This window comes from Actinia tenebrosa, unplaced genomic scaffold, assembly GCF_029948245.1.
Source record: "Actinia tenebrosa isolate PJP-AT-01 unplaced genomic scaffold, QUT_ActTen_1.0 PGA_scaffold4__44_contigs__length_22323623, whole genome shotgun sequence".
NCBI classification, from domain to species: Eukaryota; Metazoa; Cnidaria; class Anthozoa; order Actiniaria; family Actiniidae; genus Actinia; species Actinia tenebrosa.
Window position 1 is genome coordinate 20,205,748 of NW_028292581.1, and position 27,567 is coordinate 20,233,314.

Genomic DNA, 27,567 nt, shown 5'->3' on the forward strand with positions numbered 1-27,567 from the left:
ACAGATGAAATGAAGAATTTCTCTGCCTTCTGTAGAGAGTTATCAGCTGACCTGGTTGAGGACTTGAGTTGACACCATACGGCTTTGTTGATCTTTGGTGGCACTAGATGGTCGCAATTCTTATATTTGCAATATTTACCAAGAAGCTCCTCTAATTTTTCTTTGGGAAGTTTTCCTTCGATTAGTTCATTGACAGTTGAAGCTAGCTTGTCATCAATGGACCTGTTTTCCCGGTTATAGAGAACTCAGTAGCGAGACTATCGAATGGCTGTTCGGAAGACTGATCATGTGGCGTCCGGTCTACGTAGCTGCATTACCAAGATAGCCATCCATGGACCTATTGATATTGGCATCCTCTTCCCAGGAAAACTCGCCATCATCATCAACTGGACGATCAACATATTCCTCAAACTCCTTCCTGAGTTCATCTTTCATGTCTAAGATCATGTCCCTTATCATTGCATTGATGGATTTTTCCGTAGTTTTTTCACTGTGTGGTGGTTCATCTGACTCTCTATTTTCCTCTCGATCCTTTATCAGTGACATTCTCGATCTCAAGGCGAACGTTAATGAAGTGTGAATACTCACGTGCATGTACTTTGAGTATTCATTTGCATATGGACTTGCACGCTTTTCAAAATGCAAATCAGCTCAAAAAACTTTCCCGAGAAAAAAATTTAATTTATTTACGTCTCAAAGCGTTTAGAGTTGTAAAAAATCGTTTGAAAACTGTTAGTATACAGGTTTTTACTAGCATTCGTGTAGTCATCGATTCTGAACAGCTAGTTAACCATTTTTTTCTCAAACAGGACAGCTCCGATCCACTGAGGAAGACTTACGGTCTTTACATTTATTCAAAGCTCTGAGAGAGACTTACGGGGATAGATCTAACTGAGAGAGACTTACATCTGACAGCTCCACTAAGGCAGACTTACGTTCTTCATCCTTCTGTTCATTAAAGTAACTCCACTGAGGGAGACTGAAAGTTCGGATTTGAAAACAATTGGAACCGTTATTACGGGTTTGTAAAACCGAGTTGAACGAGAAAATTACGGTCCAAGAACGGTATCCTATATAAAAAATCAGACAATAAATCATTTCAAGTAATAATATTAGGAATTTCATATATTTACCTGACTTAACGACAAAAAAACCGCCCAACAACCAAAAACACGTCTTGTCAGCACGGTGCCAATGGGTGTACTGACCAGCCACGGCTGCACGTGTGCATCTCATATTAACCCGAAGTACGTCATTGCAATTTGGTAGAATACTTAGCTCCAGCACACTTTGCTGCAATTTCTTCAACTGTGGGTAGGGATCTATTTTAATACTTTCATTGCGGTAAAAATACTCTATACAAAAACGTAAAACTAGTCTTCACATGGATAACCAAAAGATCGTTAAGTAAACGAAGCATCGATAAAAAGTACGCGGAAATCCCCAAAATTTCAAAGTAAATGAAAGACATCCATTGTAATTTTTACTAAACCTGATATCGTGTTGAATTATCTGTAGTTATCTTTCATTTTTCAAGTAAGACCAACCACCAAAAAAGCAAAAAAATGTCGACCATAGAGGATTCGAACTTTGTGGAAGGATTTTTTCAAGAACAAAACTAACCATGTGGGGTGGCTGGTAGTGGATCATGTACACGTTACAAAACTCCTGTGCAGGAGAGTAGTAAGGTCGTGATTCGTTCTCGCCCGAGTCCTACGCAGGTAAGAACCTTGACATAGCATGTATATTTCGGTCATATAAAAAATGAATCCCCCATCGTAGGGATCATTTTGATCAATTTTTTGGTGGAGTTCGAGGTTTAAAAGAAGATGAAATCGTGGTTTAAAGTGAGTTGTTTGTTCAAATATGGCGACTGTACTTTCCTCCCTTGTCAGAGTATACACTTATTTCAATAAAGTTAGTCACCTAAAAAGCTACAAAGCTAAGACCGACAAGGATTATGGGTAGACACATTTTACACGTTTCAACCGCTTGATAACTGTTGATGGACTTGAGATCTTCTACCAGTTACAAGTTAACCTCCTCTGAGCATCCTCAACTGCTGCAGTTTGTGTTAAAAGCTTTACTTGTAGAATATGACAAATTTCCACATGATTCACAGCGATCACAGCTTTCTAGGTTTTTGGTGACTAACTTTATTGAAATAAGTATATATACATAAGAAGGACAATTAGATACCATAGAGGAATTATATAGGAAAACAAAAGCGCGCGCGAAAAAAAATGTTTGTAGTGCATTTTCTTATCGATTTTTTTTTTTTTTTTTTTTTTTTTTTTTTTTTTTTTTTTTTTTTTTTTTTTTTTTTTTTTTTTTTTTTTTTTTTTTTTTTTTTTTTTTTTTTTTTTTTTTTCTTTTTTTTTTTCTTTTTTTTTTTCTTTCTTTCTTTTTTTCTTTTCTTTTTTTTTTTTTTATTAACTCTTTCGTATTTAAGAGGGTCATTGTCTTGACCTCGAATTAAATATATATATATATTAAAGCTTTTCCGATTTTATTTCACCATTCACTTTAATTTAGATTGGGATTGGTGTGGTTAATATTTATAAGAAAAGTACAAAAAATTACCCTCCGATACGGGAATCCAATCCTTGACCCTCAGAGTAATAGTCTAATGATCTACCGGCTGATTTAACAAGCCCCTGTTAGGATGAAATACCAGAAAGAATGGAAAACTGGAATTGTATTGAAATTGGAGTAAAAAGTAAAAACATTAACCGCCCGATAAGGGACTCGAACCCTTGACCCTCAGATTAAAAGTCTGATGCTCTAACGCCTGAGCTAACCAGGCCCTGTTGAGGTAAAATATACGAAAGAATGGAAAACTCGTATTGAAATGAAACTGGCATGGAGTAAAAATATTTAGCAGAAGTAAAAAATTAAAAACGCCCGATAAGGGACTCGAACCCTTGACCCTCAGATTAAAAGTCTGATGCTCTACCGACTGAGCTAACCAGGCCATGTTAAGACAAAGTCTGAATTTTGAAATTGGATTTTCAATTTTATTTACAACAATACATGTGTACACGAGCCTGCCAAAAGTCTAAGTATTCACAAATCTATGTAAGTAAGTGGTTTGTACAATATTACATAGCTATAGTTGTATCAAAGCCTTATCACTAGCTATACTATTATATCAAAAAATTATGCACATTCTCAATAGATCCTTATTGTTATACTTCCACTACTAAAAGCCTTTGTCTCGTTGTTTTAACTAATGAGCATTGCGGGCTTCAAAAGTGCTGATAAGAGTATTTAAACTAATTCTTGTAATTAAAATTGAACGAAAAAGCATAACGAAATAAAAAAACTAGAATTAAAACTATTCATGTCTTGAACACAGGAGACAGCGATATTAGCCGGTTAGCGGACTCACGGCACGGCGGGAAAACACATAATAACTAGCTTGTTGATGATATGACCTCAACATGTCTAGTCATAAAAATATAATTTAGATAGGCACTGTTGTTGATACACAAAGGACTGTACTAGAGCAGAATGTCATCCGCCAATTACAAGGGTTATACTACATTGTTATCGCAGAAATAGAGTAGATGATGGTTTTCACGGCGGCCATGTCTGAGGAACTTAACAAAAGAATTGTCAATGAATTTCATTCTCTTGGGAATGTTTGAAAACCATCAATTACGCTCCTATATATCTAGGAACGGTACACATCTTAGAAGATCTCTGATTACTTGATTTCCTTTTTAATAAAACATCTACGAAATAACTTGTTTCTAATTGGTTGATTTGCTGTCAATATAATTGCTTTCAAACAATACTATTAGATTCTTGTTCTTCGAACAGCAAGTGATTTTGCTTAATAAATTACGCCTTCTGAATTATTGTCTATTTTTAAAAAAATAGGAATTTGGGCTACATTTAAGCTTGATTATCTTCTTTCGAGATATATGGTTGTTCTTGCCTTCACAAGCTCATAAACCAAATTTCATTGTGATTTAAGATGAGTTGTTGTCATTCCATACCCCTCCAGCGACCATGATCCCTAGCGTTAAAATAATAGTTTTGTTGCTAATCTTAGTAAAATGGTTTGGAAATACGTAATATTTACAAATTAGTATGGTTAGTATGGTCTGACAGGCTCTTTGTATTTTCTTTACCTTTAGAGACTTTATACTGAAAGTTATTTATTTATATACGCAAAAACAAACAAACGAAGAAAAGAGGGTTAAATTTTTTATCAAATCAGTATTATTTCAAGCTTTTTTTCTACGGAAGATATAGTATGTTGATAGTTTATTTTTATTATTTTTCTAAATACATATCTTTAGGGTTTTTTCTTTTTTCTTGTTTCTTTTGTTTGTTTGTTTGTTTTGTTTTTTTTTTTTTTGTTGTTTTTTTTTTCTTTTTTTTCCTTTTTTTTTATTATTTTTATTTTCCTTTTGTTTGATTTTTTGTCTTTTTTGTTTGTTTGTTTGTTGTTTTTTTTTTGTTTTTATTTTCGTTTTTTTCTGTCAAAGCCTATGTTGTCAATCATTTCTATGAACGTAGAGCATTCATCTGAGAAAACGCATAGACAACTAAAATAGAAATCATAGTTAATGGAGCGGAATGGTTAGGAAAGCTATTGTTCTACGTTTTCGTTCGTCTTTATCCATTGTTATATGACGTTGACAGTGCACAGTGAAAGAAAAGTTTCTCCATTTGTTCACAGTATTAGGGAATATTAAAAAAAAAACCTTAAAAATCGTTCTAAAATATATATTATTTGTTAATTAATCCTATATGATTAATATTAATTGTCTATTGAAAATGAAATCGCCCTTTTTAAATGCTTTCTTATTTATCATCTAGTAACTTAACTGTATCTGGGCGGAAATATTTATTCGCATGGTTTTTGGTCGTGGAATGAAAGTTTTTACTTTCAAAGGTTTCATACATGAAAATAATAAGAAAATGAGCATTTTCAGCCATACTTGCTTCGGTTCATTGTGCACCCTCAGTATCACGTGATGGTACGATTCAACATCAAAGGCAAAACAATAGCTTTGTTCAATGGAGTTTCCAAACCATTCCACTCCATTTACTATGTAGAAATGTTCCAAATTTAACGCATTTGAAATCACTACTTAAGCTTTTCTTTTTGGGTTCAGCCATATTTTAAAGATTTGATTCAAACCCCACAGTCAGTTCTAGAACATAGAGGCATCCATAGTAGATCGGGACGATGGGTGTCACCAGATATGACAGAAGGGCTGTGAAACCATCAATGTCGGCGTAGCCATGGAAGAATCATTAAAATAGAAAACGGGGAAGTTGAGGACTGAGTTATGGCTCCAGGCAAACCGTTCAAGGTAGTACTGACATCCAACGACGACGTGAAGAAGACTTTCAGGATTAAACAAAAGGAGCATTCAGAATTCGTATTTGGTGATATACTCCAGTTGTATTGAAAACGATAACGATAACGATAACGATAACGATAACGATAACGATAACGATAACGATAACGATATCGATAACGATAACGATAACGATAACGATAACGATAACGATAACGATAACGATAACGATAACGATAACGATAACGATAACGATAACGATAACGATAACGATAACGATAACGATAACGATAACGATAACGATAACGATAACGATAACGATAACGATAACGATAACGATAACGATAACGATAACGATAACGATAACGATAACGTTTGATAGATAAGGTTTTACCTCGGTACTCTCCAGTCAAGCCAAAGCCACTGTACACCTCGAGCTCAACTCAAGCAGAAATTCCCGGTTTACGATAACGATAACGATAACGATAACGTTTGATAGATAAGGTTTTACCTCGGTACTCTCCAGTCAAGCCAAAGCCACTGTACACCTCGAGCTCAACTCAAGCAGAAATTCCCGGTTTACGAGGTGCATCGGCACAACATTGATATGCTTGGGGTCTTGTCGACAAATACCGATGTTAAGACGTGGAATTAAGATCCTTGGAGCCATCGGGAAGCCGGTGTTACGGAAAAGGCCGAAGTCAATCATCTCAAATATTCTTAACTTAGCAAGAACCTTTAAACGTCGTATCTTGAACACTATAAACACCTCGGAAATAGATTAGGAAGAGACTTCGTGACTTTGAAAATGTTACTACTTTTATGTAAATCTATATTAGCTATCTTTTTTTAACTAGATGTTTAGATCTTAAATTACATAGATTAATATGTACGACGTAACATTATTTACTCGAACTTCATTTTAATTCCAGTTTTCCATCCCTTCGTGTATTTCATCTTAACAGGGACTGGTTGGCTCAGTCGGTAGAGCATCAGACTTTTAATCTGAGGGTCAAGGGTTCGAGTCCCTTATCGGGCGTTTCATTTTTAACTTTTGCTAAATATTTTTACTCCATGCCAGCTTCATTTCAATTCGAGCTTTCCATTCTTTCGTGTATTTCATCTAAACAGGGATTGGTTGGCTCAGTCGGTAGAGCATCAGACTTTTAATCTGAAGGTCAAGGGTTCGAGTCCCTTATCGGGCGTTTCTTTTTTAACTTTTGCTAAATATTTTTATTCCATGGCAGTTTCATTTCAATTCCAGTTTTCCATCCCTTCGCAGTGTAATTCATCTTAACAGGGTCTGGTTAGCTCAGTCGGTAGAGCATCAGACTTTTAATCTGAGGGTAAAGGGTTCGAGTCCCTTATCGGGCGTTTTTAATTTTTTACTTTTGCTAAATATTTTTACTCCATGGCAGTTTCATTTCAATTCCAGTTTTCCATCCCTTCGCCGTGTAATTCATCTTAACAGGGCCTGGTTAGCTCAGTCGGTAGAGCATCAGACTTTTAATCTGAGGGTCAAGGGTTCGAGTCCCTTATCGGGCGTTTTTAATTTTTTACTTTTGCTAAATATTTTTACTCCATGGCAGTTTCATTTCAATTCCAGTTTTCCATCCCTTCGCAGTGTAATTCATCTTAACAGGGCCTTGTTAGCTCAGTTGGTAGAGCATCAGACTTTTAATCTGAGGGTCAAGGGTTCGAGTCCCTTATCGGGCGTTTTTAATTTTTTACTTCTGCTAAATATTTTTACTCCATGCCAGTTTCATTTCAATTCCAGTTTTCCATCCCTTCGCCGTGTAATTCATCTTAACAGGGCCTTGATAGCTCAGTCGGTAGAGCATCAGACTTTTAATCTGAGGGTAAAGGGTTCGAGTCCCTTATCGGGCGTTTTTAATTTTTTACTTCTGCTAAATATTTTTACTCCATGCCAGTTTCATTTCAATTCCAGTTTTCCATCCCTTCGTGTAATTCATCTTAACAGGGACTGGTTGGCTCAGTCGGTAGAGCATCAGACTTTTAATCTGAGGGTCAAGGGTTCGAGTCCCTTATCGGGCGTTTTTAATTTTTAACTTTTGCTAAATATTTTTACTCCATGCCAGTTTCATTTCAATACGAGTTTTCCATTCTTTCGTATATTTTACCTCAACAGGGCTTGGTTAGCTCAGTCGGTAGAGCATCAGACTTTTAATCTGAGGGTCAAGGGTTCGAGTCCATTTTCTTACTTTCGTTATTTATTTTACTCCAATTTAATTTTCAATTGCAGTCTTCTATATTCTCATGTGTATTTCGTTTTATCATGGCCTGGTAGCTTAGTCAGTAGAGTATCAGACTTTTAATCTAAGGGTCAATATGGTTCGAGTTCCATTCCTTCCTTCACATCTTTTTCACTCTATTCTATTCTATTATATCTCATGGCCATTCCAGCTTGCCATCGAGCAAAAGACGTGGTGTATGTTTAAAGACATAAAACTCCATATATACATGAAAATAGTACTAACTAATTAGTACAAAATAGCACCAGTGAAACAATTGAAAACAAAAGAAATAGATGTGTTTAGTGCTATTTAGATTTGCGCTATTTCGACATTACATTTCATCTCGTGCCACAAGATAATGTACATTTCGCAATACAAGTCAGTTTAATAGCAGAGCTCCCGCGTGGGCCGAAGGCCCGTGCGAGCAGAGCACCATACTTAAGAAAAAATGGTAAACCATCGAGTTGATTTTTCATGGTTTTGGCTGACGTCACTTCCATCCGTCCGTCCGTCCGTCCGTCCGTCCGTCCGTGTACACGACACAGAAATCCCGCTGGATATCAAAACTACGCACAAATGCGGCTCTCAAATGCACAGAAAAAAACGCTTTAGGACAAGTTATAGACCAAAAACAATTAAAAAAAAAAAAACTTTCATGTAGTCAAAGATGGATCAAGAAGTATTCTTCAAGAATTCAGGTGTGTGTGTTTTAGCAAACAATAGCATGTTGTTATTTATTTTTTTTTTCTTTGACAAGCATTTTTCTCGACGAATCGACAAATCAAACACTTTCTCTCTAAACTTTTTATATTTCTATCAATAAGCTTAATTTATTTTAATGCTGAGAGCATATTACAACAGATATTCGTTCTTTATTTAGCTTTGTAAATCTTTAACAATTAGGTTGTTTTTAAGCAACTATCGTATGTTTTTCGTTCAAGAAAAAAGCAGCTTTGTTCGCCTCCTATCGCGGGGTCCCATCGGCAAAACAAAGAAGACTTTCATTCAATAATTTTATATCTTTCTACTGATAATTTATTTAATCATTGAATGAAAAATAAATTTACACCAAATATTCAACTGTTTATTAAGCTGTTCGAGCAAGTATGATTATAAAAATGAGCTTAAATTTGTGTTGTTGAGAGATGTTATTGTATAAAGACCTACTAGACTTTCACTTTAAAAAGCTAAAAAATATTCAAAAACATTTACAAACGCCAATTTACTGCCAATGAAATTAGTCATTTTGTATTTTGCATTGCCTTTTGCATTATTTTCTATTTTGTCTCAGTTGTTCTTGTCAAGTTTAACTGAATGTAAGCTTTGTTTTTTGAAAACTTTAAGACCTAATTAAGTAAACCTCATTTTTTGCTCACCTTAACCAGTTTTCAAGTCTTTTTGGTCTTGATTTGTCCTAAATCTCCAGATTTTCGATTTCAATGAAAGACATCCGAGGTAAATTTCACTAAACTTGATATTGTATTGGATTATTTGTAGTTAGCTTTCGTTTTTCTTTAAGTAAAAGAGATTCAAAGCCTAAAACTGTCGGCCTTGGAAAACTTTTTGTCGAAGAATCTTACAGGAACAAAGCTAGCCCCTGGGGGTGGTGGTGAGTTGTGTACAAAATTCCTAAGTGGGAGAGTATACTCGCGCAAAAAAAAAAACAAAAAAACAAAAAATGATGTAGTGCATTTCCATTCGATTTCACTGCATAGTTTTTATTATGGTAGAAATTATCATCATTTCGAATAAAAAATAATTGCAGATTTTTTCCCCGATCTTATTTTTACCTTTCAGTTTCATTCAAATTGTTCTCCCTGTGACTTCCGTATTAGCAGTGCCTAAATATATATATGAATATTCTCTTTCAGTGTTTGGAAAAAAGGAGGAAAGTGTGACAACTGTATGATGTGATGAGTTATACAGTCAATGTCATTAACGTTGTCCACCGAAAAAAGACATTTACACATGTACATTTACACATTTAGACTAAAAGATATATCACGTGTTTCATTATGTATTCTTTGCATCGTGTGTGTCAGCCTGCACTTTAAATGTAAAATTCAACTCGTGAATCGAAAATCCAGAATGCCCCGACCATTTAGTGAGGATTTAAGATGAAGAATGGTATTTCAGCGTTTGTTTTATGCCAGAACCTTCGAGGAAACACATGATGTTTCTTTTAGTCTAAATGTCTAAATGTCTAAATGTCTTTTTTTGGTGGACAACGTTAATGACATTGACTGTATATGAAACATAGATTATACTGACACGATAAAATTGCATCGCCGGAGAGTATCATACATCGCCCTGGATTAATTGTCGAACGATATACAGGAGAAAGAATTCAGTTTCCCAAGGTAAGAATCTATTGTTGTGCGTGCCCGGCCCCCTTTTGCATCACGTGATGGTGCAAAGCCTCCAAGCTATATTTATTCTCCGTTCTAAAAGGGGGTACAATTTTGAACCAATCACAACTAATGACCGTAGCAAGGTAACAATATCATACAAAAAGATATAACCTTGTTACAACTCCACATACATAGGGTGGAAATGCATAACCTGTTGGATGTATGAATAAAATAATCATAAAAAATATTTAGCAAAAGTAAAAAAATGAAACGCCCGATAAGGGACTCGAACCCTTGACCCTCAGATTAAAAGTCTGATGCTCTACCGACTGAGCTAACCAGGCGATTTTTAGTAAAATACACAAAAGAATGAAAAAGTGGAAGTAAAACGAAATGAAGTAATGGACTGGAATGAAGCTTAATTTTTTAATTGCTTATAACGTTTTATTATTTATTTATTTGTTATATTATCTTATAGTTAACATAAAAATGAACCTTTTATCACTGAAATGAATAAAGTTCTTGCACTCAAAAAGATACAGAAAAGACATATGTAAGCTTTTTGAAGATTATGAAAATATCCCCTGAGCCGTAAAAAGATATCTGCTTCTCATATTTTGGAAAAAGAATTCCACGACCATATCTAACTAAAATCAGCGTGTTTTCGATTCCATAAGACGGTGGAAATTAGGACACTCGTGTAGCTAAAATGCTTTGCGCGTCCTTATACGTAGGAATGAGTTTAGGAGAGTTCCTGATAAAATACAAGACTAAAAACAGTACTTGTGAATGAAGGAAAGCCTAGTCATTGCGACTTTAGGCATAAGATCATTTTAATAAGTCCTTTCCAAGTTACGAAATGCTCGTCTTCACTCGTTGTTTCCTGAAGCGAATTCTTCTATTCTGGAACCACACCTTTACCTGTGTTTCAGAAAGGTTAAGGCCCATTGCTAACTGCCTTCTTTCTTCACCTGCCACATACTGCTGACGATCGAACGCTTTCTCCAGCCTTTGCAGCTGGTAAGGAGTGAAAATCGTACGAGATCTTTTGTTGGCGCGTCTTGGGCGCGCTTTTCCGATAGAACTTTGAACTCCAAGGCAACCTGACAAAGACGATATTGAAATAATATCACTTACTCATTGTCATTGCGTGAATGCGATAGAAATATTACCTGAGGGGTTTTAGGACGATACTCGTTTAAATGATTCACAGAAAAGAAAGATTATTTCGAGTTTACTTCATTTTACAAATGATTATCAAACAATGGTGAAAAGATGAAACGATTAATTATGGTTCGAACAAAACTAAAAACTGTTTGTCAATATGAATTATCTTAAGGAAGATAAAAGAAAAAATCAAGAAAAAGGCAAAAAAATTAAATAGTGTCAGAAATGAGATATGTCCGAAAGATATTAATTAATGAATGAATCCATGGGTAAATCGTGGATTGATTTGAGCCATTGATAAGAACATTAGCACCTATTTTGTGAAGTCGTTTTATAAGATAATAAATCCTGCCAACTCTTTTAAAGAATGTTTGATTTCCGATAAACGTGATAAGAAGTTGTTGAATACTGTGTTTAAGATTACAAGAAGTTATAATCATTACCTGACGATGGCGATGACTCGAAGTTTGGCATTTCCCCACAAGGCCTACCAGCATCGCGAAACGAGCCCACAGAACCTCCTTGATTTAAGGCGTTAACTGTAGCTTGTAGATGAATTGGGTTTATTGTATCTTCGCCACAATGAACAACTCGTGGCTGATCGTAAGTACAAGAACCAGGGACACGACTCATGTATCTTGTGTCCTGAACGGTGCTTATCTCACCCTGAGGCCTGGAGTGAGATAAGATCGATCTTATCGAGAAAGCCCCCGCAAAAGTCGATGCTTCATCATCAGAACACATTCTTGATTGAGGATCATCTTGGTGATTCAAAGCGCCTCGTCCGTAAAGAATTATCGGAGTTCTAGCCCAGTGTAGATTGGAGGTCCCGTTCAACATTATAGCACGGTGATGATTGCCTTTCTGCTATCTCATTAGCTCTTTATATAACACGATCCATCTGACTTAAAACGTCGTTTTGTTGACAGAAACCCTATTCTTGCCCAGACAGATTGGAATTCACATGGAATAAGTGCTAGGCAATGACTTACTTTGCAAAACTATTTACTAGCTCAAAGAACTGTCAATCAAACAATAGTGTTTTTTTATTATTTCTAAAGCGATTTAAATTAGACGTGGACGGTTGATCTCCACTGGGTGTAGTTTTTTACTCCTTTAACCCGTAGGCGATTCCGTTTTACTCTGATCGAGGGATACTCGCGCAGCAAACCAATTTACAGCGAAAAAGTACATATGCCTAGTTCTCACAAGGATTTTTAATGCCTTACCGCTCGCAGTAAGGCAGATTTGGGCTGTACTACTATATATCATTAAGAGGGTTGCTTACTCAGTGAATCCTAGTCAACAGCTATGAATGACACAATCACATCTATCGTACCAAATATATACCACGAATACATTGATCAGTCAACGTAAATATATCATTTTAAATATAATGCAAGTTCTATTGGCTTTTATAAAACTAGCAATTTTTTTCTACTACGGCTTAGAGAGTGTTTACAATTCATTTGTTTGATACTATTTTTGACCTTTAAAAATACTATAAACATAATTTGACTACTAATTTGCAAGAAGCTAGAGAACCTAGGAGAACTTAAATGTTATTGCAAGCAAATACATAACTACTTAAATTTTTATTTTTCGAAAATTTGAAATGAAAATCATTAGTAAACAGAAACCACACGCAAAAGATGGTTGTCATTTGACCCACGTAATTGTATTGAAATCATTAAAAGTCGTATACTACAACAGAGAAGAAGCAAAGACAGCATATAACAATAAACTGTTCTTGTCATTTATGTGTTAAGAGACTACTTTTCGACTCACTGAGGTGCTAGAATCAATTCTTTTGGAGACGTTTATTATTTACGTTTATTATTTTTGTCACCTTTGCTTTGAAGAAGTCCGTTGTCTCGATTGATTGCAGAGACAATATTGACTGTATTTTAGGAGCTCATTCTTAATGATATTTAGATTTTATTATTTCTTTGTATCTGGTTAATAATCCGTTACTATAGAGCAAATCACCTGAGTTCCAATGAGACACGTTTTGGTCGCAACAGCAACCAGAACCGAAACCATCAAAAAAATTCATAAAAAATAAAAAATAAAAAATGTATGCTGAAAAATGTACTGACTTAGACATTTCTGTAGAAGAACGACAATTCTGGGGAATTTTTACCACTTTTGAACGAAAATAAATCATAATCATTGACCAAAATTACATTCTAATCTACAAGTAATCATCAGAAAGTCTCAATTATGTTCTAGATTTATAATTACAAAACATTTATGCTGAAGATGACTGAATGATAACCCTTGCAGAGTTAAATAAAACTAGCAAGTTTATTCCCCGCCAAAACAAGCCACTATCATTTGTCTTGCATATTTAACGCAAAGAATTCTTTTTGTGCTTCTTGTCTTTGAAGTTTAATGAGCTTTTTAATATCCCTGTTAAAAGGCTCTCTGCGATATTAATTCAGTTTGTTTGTAAATAATTTTGTGACGGCCAGCAATTGCTTACACAATGATGTGAAAGAAAAGTGTTAATCTGCTTTAGTGTTGAAAACATTTGGTCGAAACATAGGAAAAAAGCACCGAGATAGTGTAAAGGATTGATATCCTGTCTTTAGAGTATTACTGTGTTTCGATTAACTAATAACCCCACTTCACTTTAAATTGATAGTATCATTATACGCGTCTTTCAAGACAGCTTAAAAGATCTATTCATGCTGAGCCGATTGATGGTGATAATATGGCCGAACTAAAGTACACAGATGACGAAATTCTCGTATAAAGACTTAGTGATTAGCAGGTTGCACAAGCTGTGATTTTGATTGATCTCTGGATGACAAGTTAAATTGCTTGGATGTCTTTGAGTCAAAAACCAGCGAGCGAACAGAAAGTAAAGTTTCTGTCGTTAACTTTGAGTAAAAAATTTTCTTTCCAGAAACGCTGTGATCACACACAAAAACCACAAAATAATTCTTTATCAATTTCATCTTCTCTGGAAAAATAGTTTTTCAACAGATTGATTATTCCATATAGCTTTCAAATGAAGTTTGGTTTTCGGAAACACGGATGGTCACGAAAGCGGCCGCTACGTAGCTCCTTTGTCCAAACACCAAAATAGCATTTCATGCCTTAATATTCGAAATACAGCTTCGTAAAATTCCAAGCCATGTACTAATCATATCTATTAAATTCAGTCTCATTTCATGCATTTAACAAAAAATCCTACTTCCGTCTTCATAAAAGTTCTTTGAGTAGGCATTATCTAGACCTTTTTGAAAATATCTTATGCCTTTTAAAACCAATTTAGCCGAACTATAACAATGAAAAATGATATTTAAGCGACCGATTGTCTAAGTGTGATTTCCATTATAAAATAAAGCTGGTTTCCATTGTTTCCATGTCAAGATAAAAAGGTCTTTGTTTGAACAGATGTTGAATAGGTAGGTCTCGATGACCGGCCGTTTGTGAACAGCTCTAAATGGTGGTAAATTTAAAAGCTGTAATTATGAAAAAATAAGAGATAAATAATGGAATAAGTAAATTGAGCATCGTGTAATAATAAAATAAAAATATGATTAACTTAAGGTTAAGATGTTTGTCCTTCTTTGGAGTACATTCTAGCAAACCTTGCAACGCATGCAGTATTATTGGCGGCTGATAACCTGACTGATAGCACAATTAATTATAACCTATTAATTGATTTTGCAATCAGCCCATGTTCACTAGAGTATCATTTCCCTTTGCTTGACGTTTGTATATGAGAAAACATATGAATATGTATACAACTGAAACAATTCTTATTCTCAAAGAAAATGACCAAGGTCTGAAACGTAACTTTGAAAACTATTTGCCCAAGACAAAGAGGTATATTAAACTGAGGTAAAGATGATTGCTTAAAAAGACCACAGACTTGTACAATTTATAAATTACGATTCTCGCAACTCAAACATAATCGTGGGATCAAAAAAAATCGATCGTTCATCCATTTGCAGTCATCGCGTCTCATGATCCCTAACCCTAACCATGACGTTTCATACCTAACCTACCGCAATCCTAGTTTTCAAAATCGGTTTTCATACACACACACAAAAAAAAGTTTTCGAAAATACCAAGACAATATACTTTAAATTAGCATAAAAGAAATAGACACCGTAGAGGATTCTGGAAGTGTAGGTACAAAACGTCATCCATGCTTTATTATTAGGTCTATTAGATTATATTTTGTCGCATTGGCCACAATTCAACGAAAGAGACAGAAACAGAGACAGAATGAATGAATGAATGAATCACCTTTATTTTTTAGTCACGAAGATATAGAAATATAGATAAGTTAAAGTGCTTGGGAACGAGGTTATTACATTTATACAAATATCTAATGAGATGCAAGATATCAAATGAGATGCAGAATTTAAAACATGCTTAAATACGATTGCTTAGCCACAGCATTTTGTGGAAAATATTTTTACTTCGGCAATTATTTTTGATGTTTCTTGATTGCTTATAATTTAGCAGTTACTAAACCAATCGAAGCCATACTGCAGAAACTGTTAATTTTGATGTGCTCTTTCTCGTCATGGAAATATTTTTTTCAATAAGATTATTTATCAATACCATCTATATACTCGTTCCCAGTCCTTCACTCGTTCCCTAAGTAGACAATTGTATCTATTTTTAATTCAAGCGTTAGCAATACACCATTTTATCATTTGATGTAGTACATATGAAGACCACAGACTCATTTGCTCTTTGCTCTTAAACGAGGGCTACGCCTGTGCTTGAAACCCCACGGACTTTATATTAAATGGTATATGAATAGCTGTCTTATAAACGAGGCTAAGCCTGTGCAAATTAATGATTCTAGCTGTGTTTTTAAAAACAGCATCCAATTGAACGTAGAAAAGGCTACAATGTATCCTATTATAAGCTATGAAGAGGCACCTGACCGCTTCTAGCGGCCGTGTAAATATAACGGTCAATATCCTCGCCATTTTCAAGCAGAGTTTCTAATTGTAGTAATGTGCTGATGCCTACGATCAAGGTATTGATCATCTCAACCTGCATAGTAAAAGAATCAAATTTAAGTCAGTTATAGTACGATTGGAAGCCCGGGTGGTGTGGTGGTGAGAGCGCTCGCCTTATCTCATCAATGGATCCGATTCCCGAGTCTTTCTTGGTGTAGCAAGCTTTATATTGTATTCCGGGTTAGGACTTTTTGATGGCCATTTTATCGGATATTTTCATATTGTCTTCATTTCTCAGGTGCCCTGCAAGACTAAGAAAGAGCCCGGGCTAGCTGGAACGAGAGCCACAGATTCGTTCGCCCCTAGCTATTATGATTGTTGTAAATATCGACCCTATTATTATGTAGTACCTGTAAAATTTAAACTATGTCATCTATCTCGATTAGCGTCTGTTATTTTTAGATGACGTACAAATAGGCCCTTCAATCTTTATCTATATATTTTTTCTCTGCTCTTGTCGATGAAATTGGACAAATAAAGATGTTGTTGTTGTTATTGTGTTGTTATTAAGCGCTACGATCCCCTTGTGAAATAAGACGATTCGAACAAGTACTAAATAATATAATTTCACAGCTTCAGAGGCAACGTCAAAAACACCTGGGACCTGATTTTGTTGGTTTACGTGATATGCATTAGCACATACCCCCTCCCCATCCTTTGAGACCTGTTGACATGCATGCTCGTTACCTGGTGGCTGTCAGACTATTGCTATACACAAATAAGTTGTTTAACATATACTTTTTTAGCGTTTGGAATCTAGGGTTGCTTACCATTTAAATCAATCCATCCGGTTGGAAATTCCTTTGCTTATGGTAAGAAAAGAGCGGGAAACTTGACTTTAGGGAAATGGTACATGCTTCTACCAAAAGCACCGAAAAGAGCGGGAAAAGAGGATTACTTCAATCAGAAGACCGAGTTTTCCGAAACTTTCCAAACGGAATGATATACATATCATTATTATTTTTTCAATCCGCCGGGTTTTCTGGGTAAATGGTAAGCACACTAAATCACTGGTAATCTATTAAAAGATCTGGGGAGTTCCTGAATTGGGAAAACGGGATTTCTTGTACTTAACATATATAATTAGTCATTACCATCGGTAAAATAACTTCAACAGTACAAACACTTTGAACACAGATCTTAACTGGAACTCGTGAATATTATGCACAAAAAATAAAGGCTAAAATTAATCGACGTGACTAGTCTTATTTGAATTTTCAAACTTATATTCCTACCTCAGTCACGCCCAGAGTTTTGAAACAACAGACATAGATATCACCTTTATGGATATCAATGGATGGTATGCCTGAAAGAATAACAATTATAATAATGAATGCTAGAATAGCTAGAAGGAAAATGTTTTTGACAGTACCTAGAATTAATTGACAAACATTGAGCCACATAGTACCCAGCCATCATTCACGGTGAATTATTAAAGACTTGCACATTTTACTACTAGAACAACGGTTACCTTTTCTAGTTCGTTTTAGCTTCAATTTTTTGAGAACATAGTGAAGACGGTTATCCTGTGAAAATAAAACGGCTCCGTGATGAAAAGTTAAGATGAATAGAGATAGAGACGTGTAGCAAAGTTCACGAGTTTCATCAAAGCAAAAAACGTTGACATTTGATGCATTTTATATAATATTTATCTTGAAGATGGCTGATGGCTATTATAAGTGAGAACAGCCACAAGAGACTTGGTTAGGAACTCGTCATAAAAAAGCATGACTTTTCCTAAGGGACAGTTTATTTTTGCGTACATGGTAGGGGGAGGGGGGGGAGAGGGGCTGGTGGGATTTAATTAAGGGGGAAGCCACGTCAAAAATATGGCATTTAAGGGAGGGCGCCACAAAAATAATAAGCTAAATAAAAAAGCATTTCAAAAACTATCCTGTTTTAATAGGGGGCCGCTACGTAAAACAATATTCAGTTTAGAAATGGGTCACACTTTTTTCTTACTTACTTATTCTTCTTTTCTTAAGTCACAAAATTCCACCAGCCCTACCCCTTCCCTTGCTCGTAAAAAAATGAGCAATCTCTAAAAGGATAAAATGTGCAGTTTATAATAATGTTGTCATACCACAGATAGTCGTCGTAGTCTTAATCTCACTTGCACATGTAAGCCAGTTCCAAGGCACGCTGGGTCAGATGTAATGAATCCTAAGTGGCCATCCCAGGCGAATGTTTCACCATTTCTTGTAAGCTCTTCTTCTAGCGCTGACAGCCCTCGTGTAAACTTTTTAAATACCGTTGCTAACTCTTTTTCTTTAGACAACAATACCACCTTCAGTCGATAAAAAAAGAGCATATATACCTTAAGCTATATTGTTTCATAAGAAAGTGTCCGCACCAGCGAAAAGGCAAAGAACCTGTGGTGCAGTTATATTAGAATACCATGGTTTAGTATTCGTGCGCGAGCGCGTTAATTTCCCGCGCGAACCGTGTTCTTCCCGCCAAATCTATAGGAACATAAAAAGGAAACCTTGATTTGCAAATGAAAGAAACAGTTAATGAATTTAATATGAGCTATCAAGATAAACATTTAATCGCAAGGGTTTTTTTTTTTTAATTGCCATTGTAAAATAAAGCCTGACCTCCAGCTTGCAGGCATCTGGGTTGGACTCTCGTAAAAAAGTTAAAGAATCAATTCAAGTTATTAAGTTTTTGAACCCTGAAAAGATCTCTGGGCTGATCAAATTCAAGGCACGGCTAAACTTACAGATTAAATTGGGATTTAGTGTGTAAGGTTTTGTGCAGGGAGGGAAATCGGAAAGCCGTTTTAAAACGTTACAAATCAAGTAAGAGACCTAACAAACATACCATGCCAACACCAACAATCGAACCCAGATGTGAGAGGCCAATTTGCGCTACTACTAGTGATACCAAAGGGAACCCGGCGATCATAATCCACAGGAAACCCATAAAGAGCTAAGTTACTTTTCTAAGAGTTTCCCTGTGGCAATACTTCATGTGAAACAAGTCTTTGTTATATATGTACCGACCAGAGATCATTGATTGGCTGGTGACACAAAGCACCTTGCAACTTTAAAGCTTGACGTCACTAGTATGGAAAAACTACTTTTAGATCCAAACGAAGAGCACTTCTATAAAAGCTTTTCTCAGTTTTTCTTGACAGCATTTTTTGCCAATTGAACGTGACAAACCTCTAGGGGAATGAACATATATTGTTTTGAAACTCGGCGGGATATAATCGTTATTTCATTCGTATCCTTTGAGATACTCATGAATTTTTCGAAGAGTAAAAACAAATAAAGAAAATGAATCCTCCAGAGGTTTGTCACGCTGAATTGGGAAAACATTATCACACCACGAATACGGTCTACTGAAGGCTAGATCATGGAGGACGACATTTCTTCACTTTATTTTAGCGGTTTTTTTGTAACCCCCTGCAGCATGTCGGAATGCAGCTCAATAGACGACTTGCACCAACAGGTCACGTGAACATTCCCATTCCCCTTAAAACGAGCAAATGAGTCAAAATGAATTCCAGAAATGAAAAACGCACCTCAACTTTAGTAAGGTGGCGAAGTTTCAGCTCGAAATGTTGACTATTCGATAAATGACATTAAATTTAAAATCAAACATTTACAAGGATTTGTATGGGAAAAGTGTTAGCTTTTGCCATCCAGCGCATTTTCCCATACAAATTCTTATAAAACATTCAATTTCATATCTAATGTTGTTTCTCCTGCTTCGCTTATTATGAGATGAAACTCCGCTTCCCTACTAATGCCAAGATGCTATTTTCATTTAGTATTTTTTGTTTTGACAAAACTGCTCGTTTTAAGGGAGGAAGGGTCACGTGATCTGTTAGTACAAGTCGTCTATTTGAAGGACATAACAATAGGTCTCCAATTCTCAGGAGATTGATTCTTTTGTCTTGTCCTCCAAATTGAGCTGCTTTGACGTCACATGTAAGGGGTCAATAATGAAGATACATTACCTGCAAATGATCAGCCTCATTTACGATCACTGTAAAAGACTTGTCATGTGACAAATATATACCACGTGCTTCTGGCCAGTCACGTGCACGCCCTGAACACGTGATTGCTGGTGTTGTTGGGTCTGGAAGAAGCATCCTTGCCGCCAGTCGATTCTTGTAGCCCTCAGATAAGTCACAGATTGAGATATATTCCCCCTCGAACTCATCTATTTTGAACAAAGATAATAGAAAATTGAACATAAGTTTCGCGAAGAGTTTATTATACTGAAATTAAGCAGCTGTTAATAAAACAATATCGCTTTCTGATTGGTTTCATGCGCGTTGTTTATTGATGAGAGCATAAGATAAGATAAGATAACGTTATTTACCACGGTGGGTCCTCCAGAATAACCACAATAATTAAATATAAATATATTTACAAGGGAATATTAAATACACTAAAGTTAATTTATGCCTAATATTAAATACGAATACTAAAACAATTAAAATTTGAATCAATCATGAATAGAAAAGAAATGAAGAAAGTTAAAATAAAAAACCTGCTCTACCAGGACACCGTGCAATAGTAATATTAATTATTTTAAAATGAGTGACAACGTATTTGAGATTTAAAGCTTGTCAGTGATGATGCTTATTTTATATGTAATGACAAATTATTCCACAGCACAGCTCATTATAACTACTGCACCCTAGACTCGGTTTCAGCAGTGAGGTTTTCGTTTGTGCCAAGCCTAGGCTTCCCAACACTAATATACCTTTTTGAAGTTCCAAATTACTGCCGTTTGATTACAGACTTATTTACTCAGTCAGACTTAGCTCGAGTCAATGTCTAAATATTCACAAATATACCAACGGTAAAGTTAAGAATGCACAACTTCACAACAATACAAACACTTTGAAATTCCATGGATCACGTGAATATTCTACACAAAATCGAGGCTAATCCTGAGCAACAGAGAACTCAAAACTGGAGTATTGAGGATCGCGGGCGCACCGAAACAATCCATACCTGGGTTGAATAAAAGGTTGGGTCGAGTTGCATGGATTTGCAGTGCATTGTGGGACTGTTTTAGGGAAAGAAATAGACGCCATCTTGGTAATATATCTTCTAAACAGTCCCACAGTCTTTTCCTTGACCTAGTGGCTAATTGCTCAAACGAGCTCTAAATTGTCAAAATTTTTAATTTTGTCTTAACAGTTGCTTTAGAAAAATACGGCTTTGCATGATGTCAGACAATTGTCTATTGCGCAAATTAACATATTAATATGATCAAACGCACAATCGGTGTCAATCTTTCAATCCTGAACGTTCCGAAATGTGCACACACGCGTATTTATGGTTTTCTTGGCGGCCATATTGTAGGAACTTAACAAAAGAATTGCCAATGAATTCTTTTGTTAGATCCTCCAACATGGTCGCCGTGTCTTTTGCTATTTAATTCTCTTAGGAATGGTTGAAAACCATCTATAGGATTTTTCTCATTCTTTTCCACAAAGCCCGTGTTTTTATTGGTCCCTTTAGAGGCAGCTCCAGCTTAGTTGAGCCTTACGTGCAGAAACCAGAACGGTACGGTCTTTAGGGCGTGCGATCCGAGTCTCTTGTTTTAAAACTAATACGATTTTCTTAGTAACTTACCTTGCAATCTGAGCAGCGCCGTTCTAATCACATATTCTATTTCTCGTCTTTCTTCTCTCGAACATCCTGCGGGAAGCCTGAATCCTCTTAGTGAACGATGTGCTTTTATTCTCAATGACTTTACTCTTTTACTATCAAGCATCCCTTTTATTATCCGGCTACAATCCAAGTTCCTCGCGTGTTTTTCTTCTGGACCATATTCATGTAACTCCTTGATTATTTTGTCAAAAAGAAGCGCGAAAACATGGTACGAGTTTTCGTCTCCCGCGATCACACCGCTGGCTCGTTCCCAGGGCATACCGGGACAGCGTACACCAATTTGGATAACTTTCTCTAACGTAACACCTCCGGGTGTTTCCTTATCTCTGTTCGTATTAACAAAAATGAATCATTTAGGATGATTGAACGTAAACGTAACAGACAGACAGACAGACAGACAGACCGACAGACAGACAGACAGACAGACAGACAGACAGACAGACAGACAGACAGACAGACAAAATAATAAAATATCAGATAACTGTTAACTACAAACTTTAGGTAGAGAAGTTTTGCACCATCACGTGACGACAGCCGTGTTAGATGGCAGGAGCAATACAATCGTTTTACATGAGAAAGAATTCAATTCCCGAGAGCAAAGGGATTATGTTGTTATGCAATCTAACCACAGGTAGTCCAAGATGGATTATGGCGCCGGCACGTGATTGTGCACACTGACTCTACAACAGTGTCTGTAAGGAGGTATGCTTTAAATCAAAAATAGTCGAAATTTGGTTGCAATTACACATTGGTACCTAAAGGGCCAAGCTTTACCGGCTAAATATAACATCTTCCCAGTCTCGTATCGAAAAAGACAGTACACTATATTATTGTCTAGTATATGGTACAATTTCCAGGGATGGTGTCATTTTCGGAAGACTAACACTTTAAGGGCTCTAGGCACTCTAGTGTACTCTAGACCTTAGACCAACAAAACTCAGTTTGCACTAATTTATACAATTTTGTTACGTTAGTTAACTTTTTCACGGATATAGAGTGACCAGAGTAAATCCGTGAAACTTTAGTAATACTAAATAGCACAATTTCATGCAAATTCCATTGTTTCCTATTGTTTAACTAGCACTATTTTGTATTATTTAGTAATTAGTGTTTCACGGATTTACTGTGGTCACTCTATGGTATGCACTCTAAGATTTCTATCAAGTCTAAGTTCAGTAGACCTCAGTAGACCGTAGACCTACAAAACTTTGCACTAATTTGTACAATTTTGTTAGTTAACTTTTTAAAATAAATAAATAAATAAATAATATTTTATTTATATAGCGCCCTTTCCTAAAATGTCCAAAAGCGCTTTACAAGCAAATAATAATTGATAATAATAATTAATAATAACAATATCTGTAATACAAAATCAAAAAACCATGTAATCTAAAAGTCAATAAGATTTAACGAATGATCAAGGAAAAGTTTTGCGAAATAAATATGTTTTGAGATAGCTCTTGAAAATATTTAAAGATGTACTACATTTAATTTGCAGTGGTAAGGCATTCCAAAGCATTGGAGCAGAAATAGAAAAAGCGCGGTATCCATAAGACTTTAGATTATAATTTGAAACCTTGAGTAACCTCTTAGAACCAGATCTCAAACAGCGTTGAGGAGCATAAGGCTCAAGTAAATCGCAGAGATACTTTGGCGCAATACCATGGATAACTTTATACGTAAAAAGAAGAATTTAAAATTCGATACGCTGCTCAATCGGCAACCAATACAGCTGTACTAAAATGGGTGTAATATGCTGGGATTTGCGTGATAAGGTAACCAGCCTGGCAGCAGTGTTTTGTACATACTGCAGCCTCTGCAAAAGATGCTTCGGTAAACCAAAAAGTAAGGCATTACAATTATCTAACTTATTTGTAATGAAAGCGTGAATTAATATCTTAGTGGTTTCAATACTTAAAAATTTCCTAATGCGTGAAATGTTTCTAATGAAATAAAAAGCAGATTTACAAATCTGAGTTATATGACTGTCCAGAGATAAGGTATTATCGTAAATAACGCCAATGTTTCTTGCACACTCTGAAGGAGTGACAGAGGAACTAGCCACTTGCACTGCATGTAGTGGTGGAGCCGGACGGTGCTTAGCATGAAATATCAGGATTTCAGTTTTATCATCATTAAGCTTTAATTTGTTGTTCAGCATCCACATATCAATGTCTCGTACACATGCTTCCACTTTCATCCGAGCAAGCTCTAGATCGCCAACAACATCGGTCTTGAAGGATAAATAGATCTGTAGGTCATCTGCATAACAGTGAAATGTCACTCCATGATGCCTCATGATGTGACCCAGAGGGGTAGTATAGAGCAAATATAATACAGGGCCAAGTACGGACCCTTGTGGAACACCGCTGGTCAAGGCGTGGCTAGATGAACGCTCAGTATTTATCGCAACACATTGCTTTCGACCAGTCAGATAAGATGTAAACCAGTTATGAACCGTGCCTTCAATACCAAAACGAGAGGTGAGTCTTGTCAGGAGAACATCATGGTCAACCGTGTCGAACGCGGCAGAAAGGTCGAGCAGTAGGAGTATGACACAGCTACCATCATCTATCGCACGCAATATATCATTCTGCACCTTGATCAACGCTGATTCCGTACTGTGTCCAGGTTTGTAAGCCGACTGGAAAGGCTCAATCAAGTTATTGTGTTGTAAATAGGTATTCAACTGTGAAGCAACGGCTCGCTCACATACTTTTGAGATAAATGTAAGATTTGAGATTGGTCGAAAGTTATTGAACAGTTCAAAATCAAGTGATGACTTCTTCAGCAAAGGTCTCACTAAGGCGTCCTTCATACAATCAGGCATTATTCCACTTACAAGTGATAAGTTCACGACTCTTTTGTAATAACTGGCAGAAGAAGATCGAGGCAGTTCTTTAAAATTGTCACAGGAACCGGGTCTAGAGCGCAACACTTTAAAGTAGTGCGGTGGATAATTTCGGACAATTCATCAGTTGTAACAGACTTGAAATTACTAAAAGTTGCAGACGGCAAAGTATCACTCAGGTAAGGTAGAGTGCTCTCAGTTAGCTTAGACTTTCTCACATCAAGACGACATCTTATGTTTGATATTTTACCGGAAAAGAAATCAGCAAAAGCATCAGCAAGCGCCTTTGGATCGTCCCACGTAGGAAGCTTACCGTCGTCTTTCAGGTGGAGCAGGCTGCTAACAGCAGAGAACAGTTTCTTTGGGTCGGATTGGTTTTCCTCAATAACACCGGAGTAGTAATGCATCTTGGACTGAAAAATCAGCTCATTTACTAGTGTGCACTGGTTGACGTACAGCTCACGATGGACAGTGAGACCTGTAGCACGCCATTGTCGCTCCAGCTTCCGACGTTTAACTTTCTCCTCATTGATTTTCTCACTATACCAAGGTGCAGCCGGACGAAGCGTAATACTGCGCTTTTTAAGGGAGGCATGCATATCCAAAAGTGAAGATAACATACTTGAATATTTATCAGCTAGAACTGACACGTCATCGCAGTCCATTGCAGGCAATATTGACGAATTAATGTCATCCCTCAGTCTATCCATATTAATAGATTTGACTTTCCTGTAATAGATGTCCTTTGTCTCAAATGAAGGTTTGGTAAGAGATAGAGAACAGTTAACTGCGTAATGATCGGAAATAACAGGATCAGACACATAGAAATCTTTTGCAATACTTTCACCAGCCCTGGTTATAATGAGGTCGAGCGTGTGGCAGTTTCTATGGGTGGCGTCAGATATGTGCTGCTTCAGATTAAAGGTTTCAAGCAAGGTGGTGAATCTTTTGGCGGAAGAATCAGTAGCGTCGTTTACATGGAAATTAAAGTCTCCAACCAGAAGTAAAGCACCTGATGCTGTAATACGTTCCTCCAAGAGCCTTGGGAACTCATCGAAAAATAGACCATTAGAGTTCAAGTTAGTACTAGATGGTGGAGGACGGTAAACAACAACGATACGTAGGCTGGTAGATGAATGCTTCATAATTAAGTCAGTAAATTCAAAGGATTTGAATTTATGCTTGATTAATGAATTTCTCTTGAACTTTAGCAATTTCTTATAGAGAAGGGCAACACCACCACCTCTTGAGCCTCTAGGCACGCTGTACAATTCGTAACCAGTAGGACAGACATCGCGAATAATCTGCAGATCAGAGTCGTCAGCACTAAGCCAAGTTTCAGTCAAGGCCAATACATCAATGTTACGATCAACTATGTAATCTTTCAGATGGTAAAGACTTATTTCTAATGGATCGAGTGTTCAGAAGAGTAAACGCCACAGGTTTAGCAGTAGAAGGTTTAGGACCATGCAATCGGTAATCTCCTGATCGTAATCAGATTGTTACTGTTTACAGCATTCTTTTTCGAAGCCTGCGAAGAGCCATAGGTGTCAAAATGAATATTTAATTCATCCTTGAAAGGAACTTGAGATCTGAAGATATTGCTGTATTTAGAGTTCTCTAAAGAAACTGTGGGAATATTGGAACATAACGGTCGGCGACGATGCATACCTCCTCGTTTGCCTCTCTTAATAGCTAACAAACCCAAAGACTTGATATAACTCCAAGCAGGTAATGGCAGGGGCATCGACGTGGAACCATGAATGTTTGTATATTTCCAGAAATAACGAAGCGAAAGCAAAGTATTTCGAGAGTAATGCATCACTACTTGCTTTCTTAAAGTACTTAAGACTAACAGACTCAAGTAAAATAATTGAGTCACTAAAAATAAAGCTAAAAAATGTAAAAATGTCGAGAGCTAAGAAACTAAGCAGCCAACCACGGGCGCATTTATCTGTGTTTTCGCGGATATATGGTATGCACTCTAAGATTTCTATTAAGTCTAAGTTCAGTAGACCTCAGTAGACCGTAGACCTACAAAACTTTGCATTAATTTGTACAATTTCGTTAGACAAATATTGAATTGGAATCTTACTTGAGAGCTTCGTAGACTTCAGGCGTCAAATATCGAGCCATTAGGTTATTATGAATACTAAGATCAGGATAACTATCGTAAGCTGGATGTCTCATGTATCCGTCATTTCCTTTTCTTTCTGTCCTCCATTCATTTTCCCTCTTCCGCCACCAGTTGTAGAATTCTTTTGACAAATACACACCACATCCTAGAGCAGTGAGAGCAAGTAAACGCTTAGTTATGTTCGATTCTTGTTCCATGTCGACTAAACCGAGTAAATTTACCAACAACGATTTGTTTCTACTCGTCCGCCTTTAGGTTCTAAAAAATGTTCAGTTTTAGCTTAGTTGGTTGCTCGACTCAACTGCTCGCGCAAGTCGATTTTCTTTATTGACGTCATGTCATTAGCAAGTTGCCAATACGCGCGGGATACCTGTGTTCACTGTGACTGACTCATTGCTATATTGGTATAAGCCTTTTCATAGTTTAAGAATAGAATCCACTGCGCATGCGATTTTATCCCGAATTTCTCACCTTCTTTTGTTTAATTAAGAACAAAAGAAGGTTTAGACAAAACAGGGTGAGAAATTCGGGATAAAATCGCATGCGCAGTGGAATCGATTCTTAAACTATGAAAAGGCTTATTCCTGTGGTATTCCACAGGAAACCCATATTACGGATAAAAGCAAACGAAGCTCCGGAAGTTGTTTTCCAACATGACTGACGTCACGCACTAAGCTCGCACGCATCAGTACGTGCAATGTTTCTTTTCTCTCTTTCTATTTTTCATGACTTTTGCTTTTCTTTTCTTTAAACATGGCGGAACATTAAATAAGGAAGGCGGACATACAGTCTGAATGGAAACTAACTATAAATGTCCTTCATTTTTTGTACTAGGATTTTTATCAT

General features: G+C 36.4%; 2 protein-coding genes and 9 non-coding genes across 11 annotated transcripts; 6 read left to right on the forward strand and 5 right to left on the reverse strand.

The window, feature by feature from the left end:
• Window positions 1-2,733: 2,733 nt before the first annotated feature.
• On the reverse strand, window positions 2,734-2,806 carry Trnak-uuu (transfer RNA lysine (anticodon UUU)). The gene has a single exon. It is a non-coding gene; the product is annotated as a tRNA-Lys (tRNA).
• Window positions 2,807-2,901: 95 nt separating this feature from the next.
• On the reverse strand, window positions 2,902-2,974 carry Trnak-uuu (transfer RNA lysine (anticodon UUU)). Its single transcript has one exon. It is a non-coding gene; the product is annotated as a tRNA-Lys (tRNA).
• Window positions 2,975-6,287: 3,313 nt separating this feature from the next.
• On the forward strand, window positions 6,288-6,360 carry Trnak-uuu (transfer RNA lysine (anticodon UUU)). The gene has a single exon. It is a non-coding gene; the product is annotated as a tRNA-Lys (tRNA).
• A 93-nt stretch (window positions 6,361-6,453) lies between these two features.
• Trnak-uuu (transfer RNA lysine (anticodon UUU)) lies at window positions 6,454-6,526 on the forward strand. Its single transcript has one exon. It is a non-coding gene; the product is annotated as a tRNA-Lys (tRNA).
• Window positions 6,527-6,622: 96 nt separating this feature from the next.
• Window positions 6,623-6,695, forward strand: Trnak-uuu (transfer RNA lysine (anticodon UUU)). Its single transcript has one exon. It is a non-coding gene; the product is annotated as a tRNA-Lys (tRNA).
• A 98-nt stretch (window positions 6,696-6,793) lies between these two features.
• Window positions 6,794-6,866, forward strand: Trnak-uuu (transfer RNA lysine (anticodon UUU)). Its single transcript has one exon. It is a non-coding gene; the product is annotated as a tRNA-Lys (tRNA).
• Window positions 6,867-6,964: 98 nt separating this feature from the next.
• On the forward strand, window positions 6,965-7,037 carry Trnak-uuu (transfer RNA lysine (anticodon UUU)). Its single transcript has one exon. It is a non-coding gene; the product is annotated as a tRNA-Lys (tRNA).
• A 266-nt stretch (window positions 7,038-7,303) lies between these two features.
• Trnak-uuu (transfer RNA lysine (anticodon UUU)) lies at window positions 7,304-7,376 on the forward strand. Its single transcript has one exon. It is a non-coding gene; the product is annotated as a tRNA-Lys (tRNA).
• A 2,822-nt stretch (window positions 7,377-10,198) lies between these two features.
• On the reverse strand, window positions 10,199-10,271 carry Trnak-uuu (transfer RNA lysine (anticodon UUU)). The gene has a single exon. It is a non-coding gene; the product is annotated as a tRNA-Lys (tRNA).
• Window positions 10,272-10,404: 133 nt separating this feature from the next.
• LOC116304969 (homeobox protein vent1) lies at window positions 10,405-12,038 on the reverse strand. Its single transcript, XM_031714776.2, has 2 exons — window positions 11,538-12,038; window positions 10,405-11,030 (listed from the first exon to the last, which is right to left on the reverse strand). The coding sequence occupies exons 1-2, from the start codon at window positions 11,932-11,934 to the stop codon at window positions 10,780-10,782; spliced, it is 648 nt and encodes a 215-aa protein (XP_031570636.2). The 5' UTR covers window positions 11,935-12,038; the 3' UTR covers window positions 10,405-10,779.
• Window positions 12,039-15,987: 3,949 nt separating this feature from the next.
• On the reverse strand, window positions 15,988-26,918 carry LOC116304970 (creatine kinase B-type-like). The gene is made up of 7 exons (XM_031714778.2): window positions 26,680-26,918; window positions 21,695-22,059; window positions 20,059-20,264; window positions 18,175-18,378; window positions 17,563-17,617; window positions 17,327-17,397; window positions 15,988-16,125 (listed from the first exon to the last, which is right to left on the reverse strand). The coding sequence occupies exons 1-7, from the start codon at window positions 26,916-26,918 to the stop codon at window positions 15,988-15,990; spliced, it is 1,278 nt and encodes a 425-aa protein (XP_031570638.2).
• Window positions 26,919-27,567: the final 649 nt, after the last annotated feature.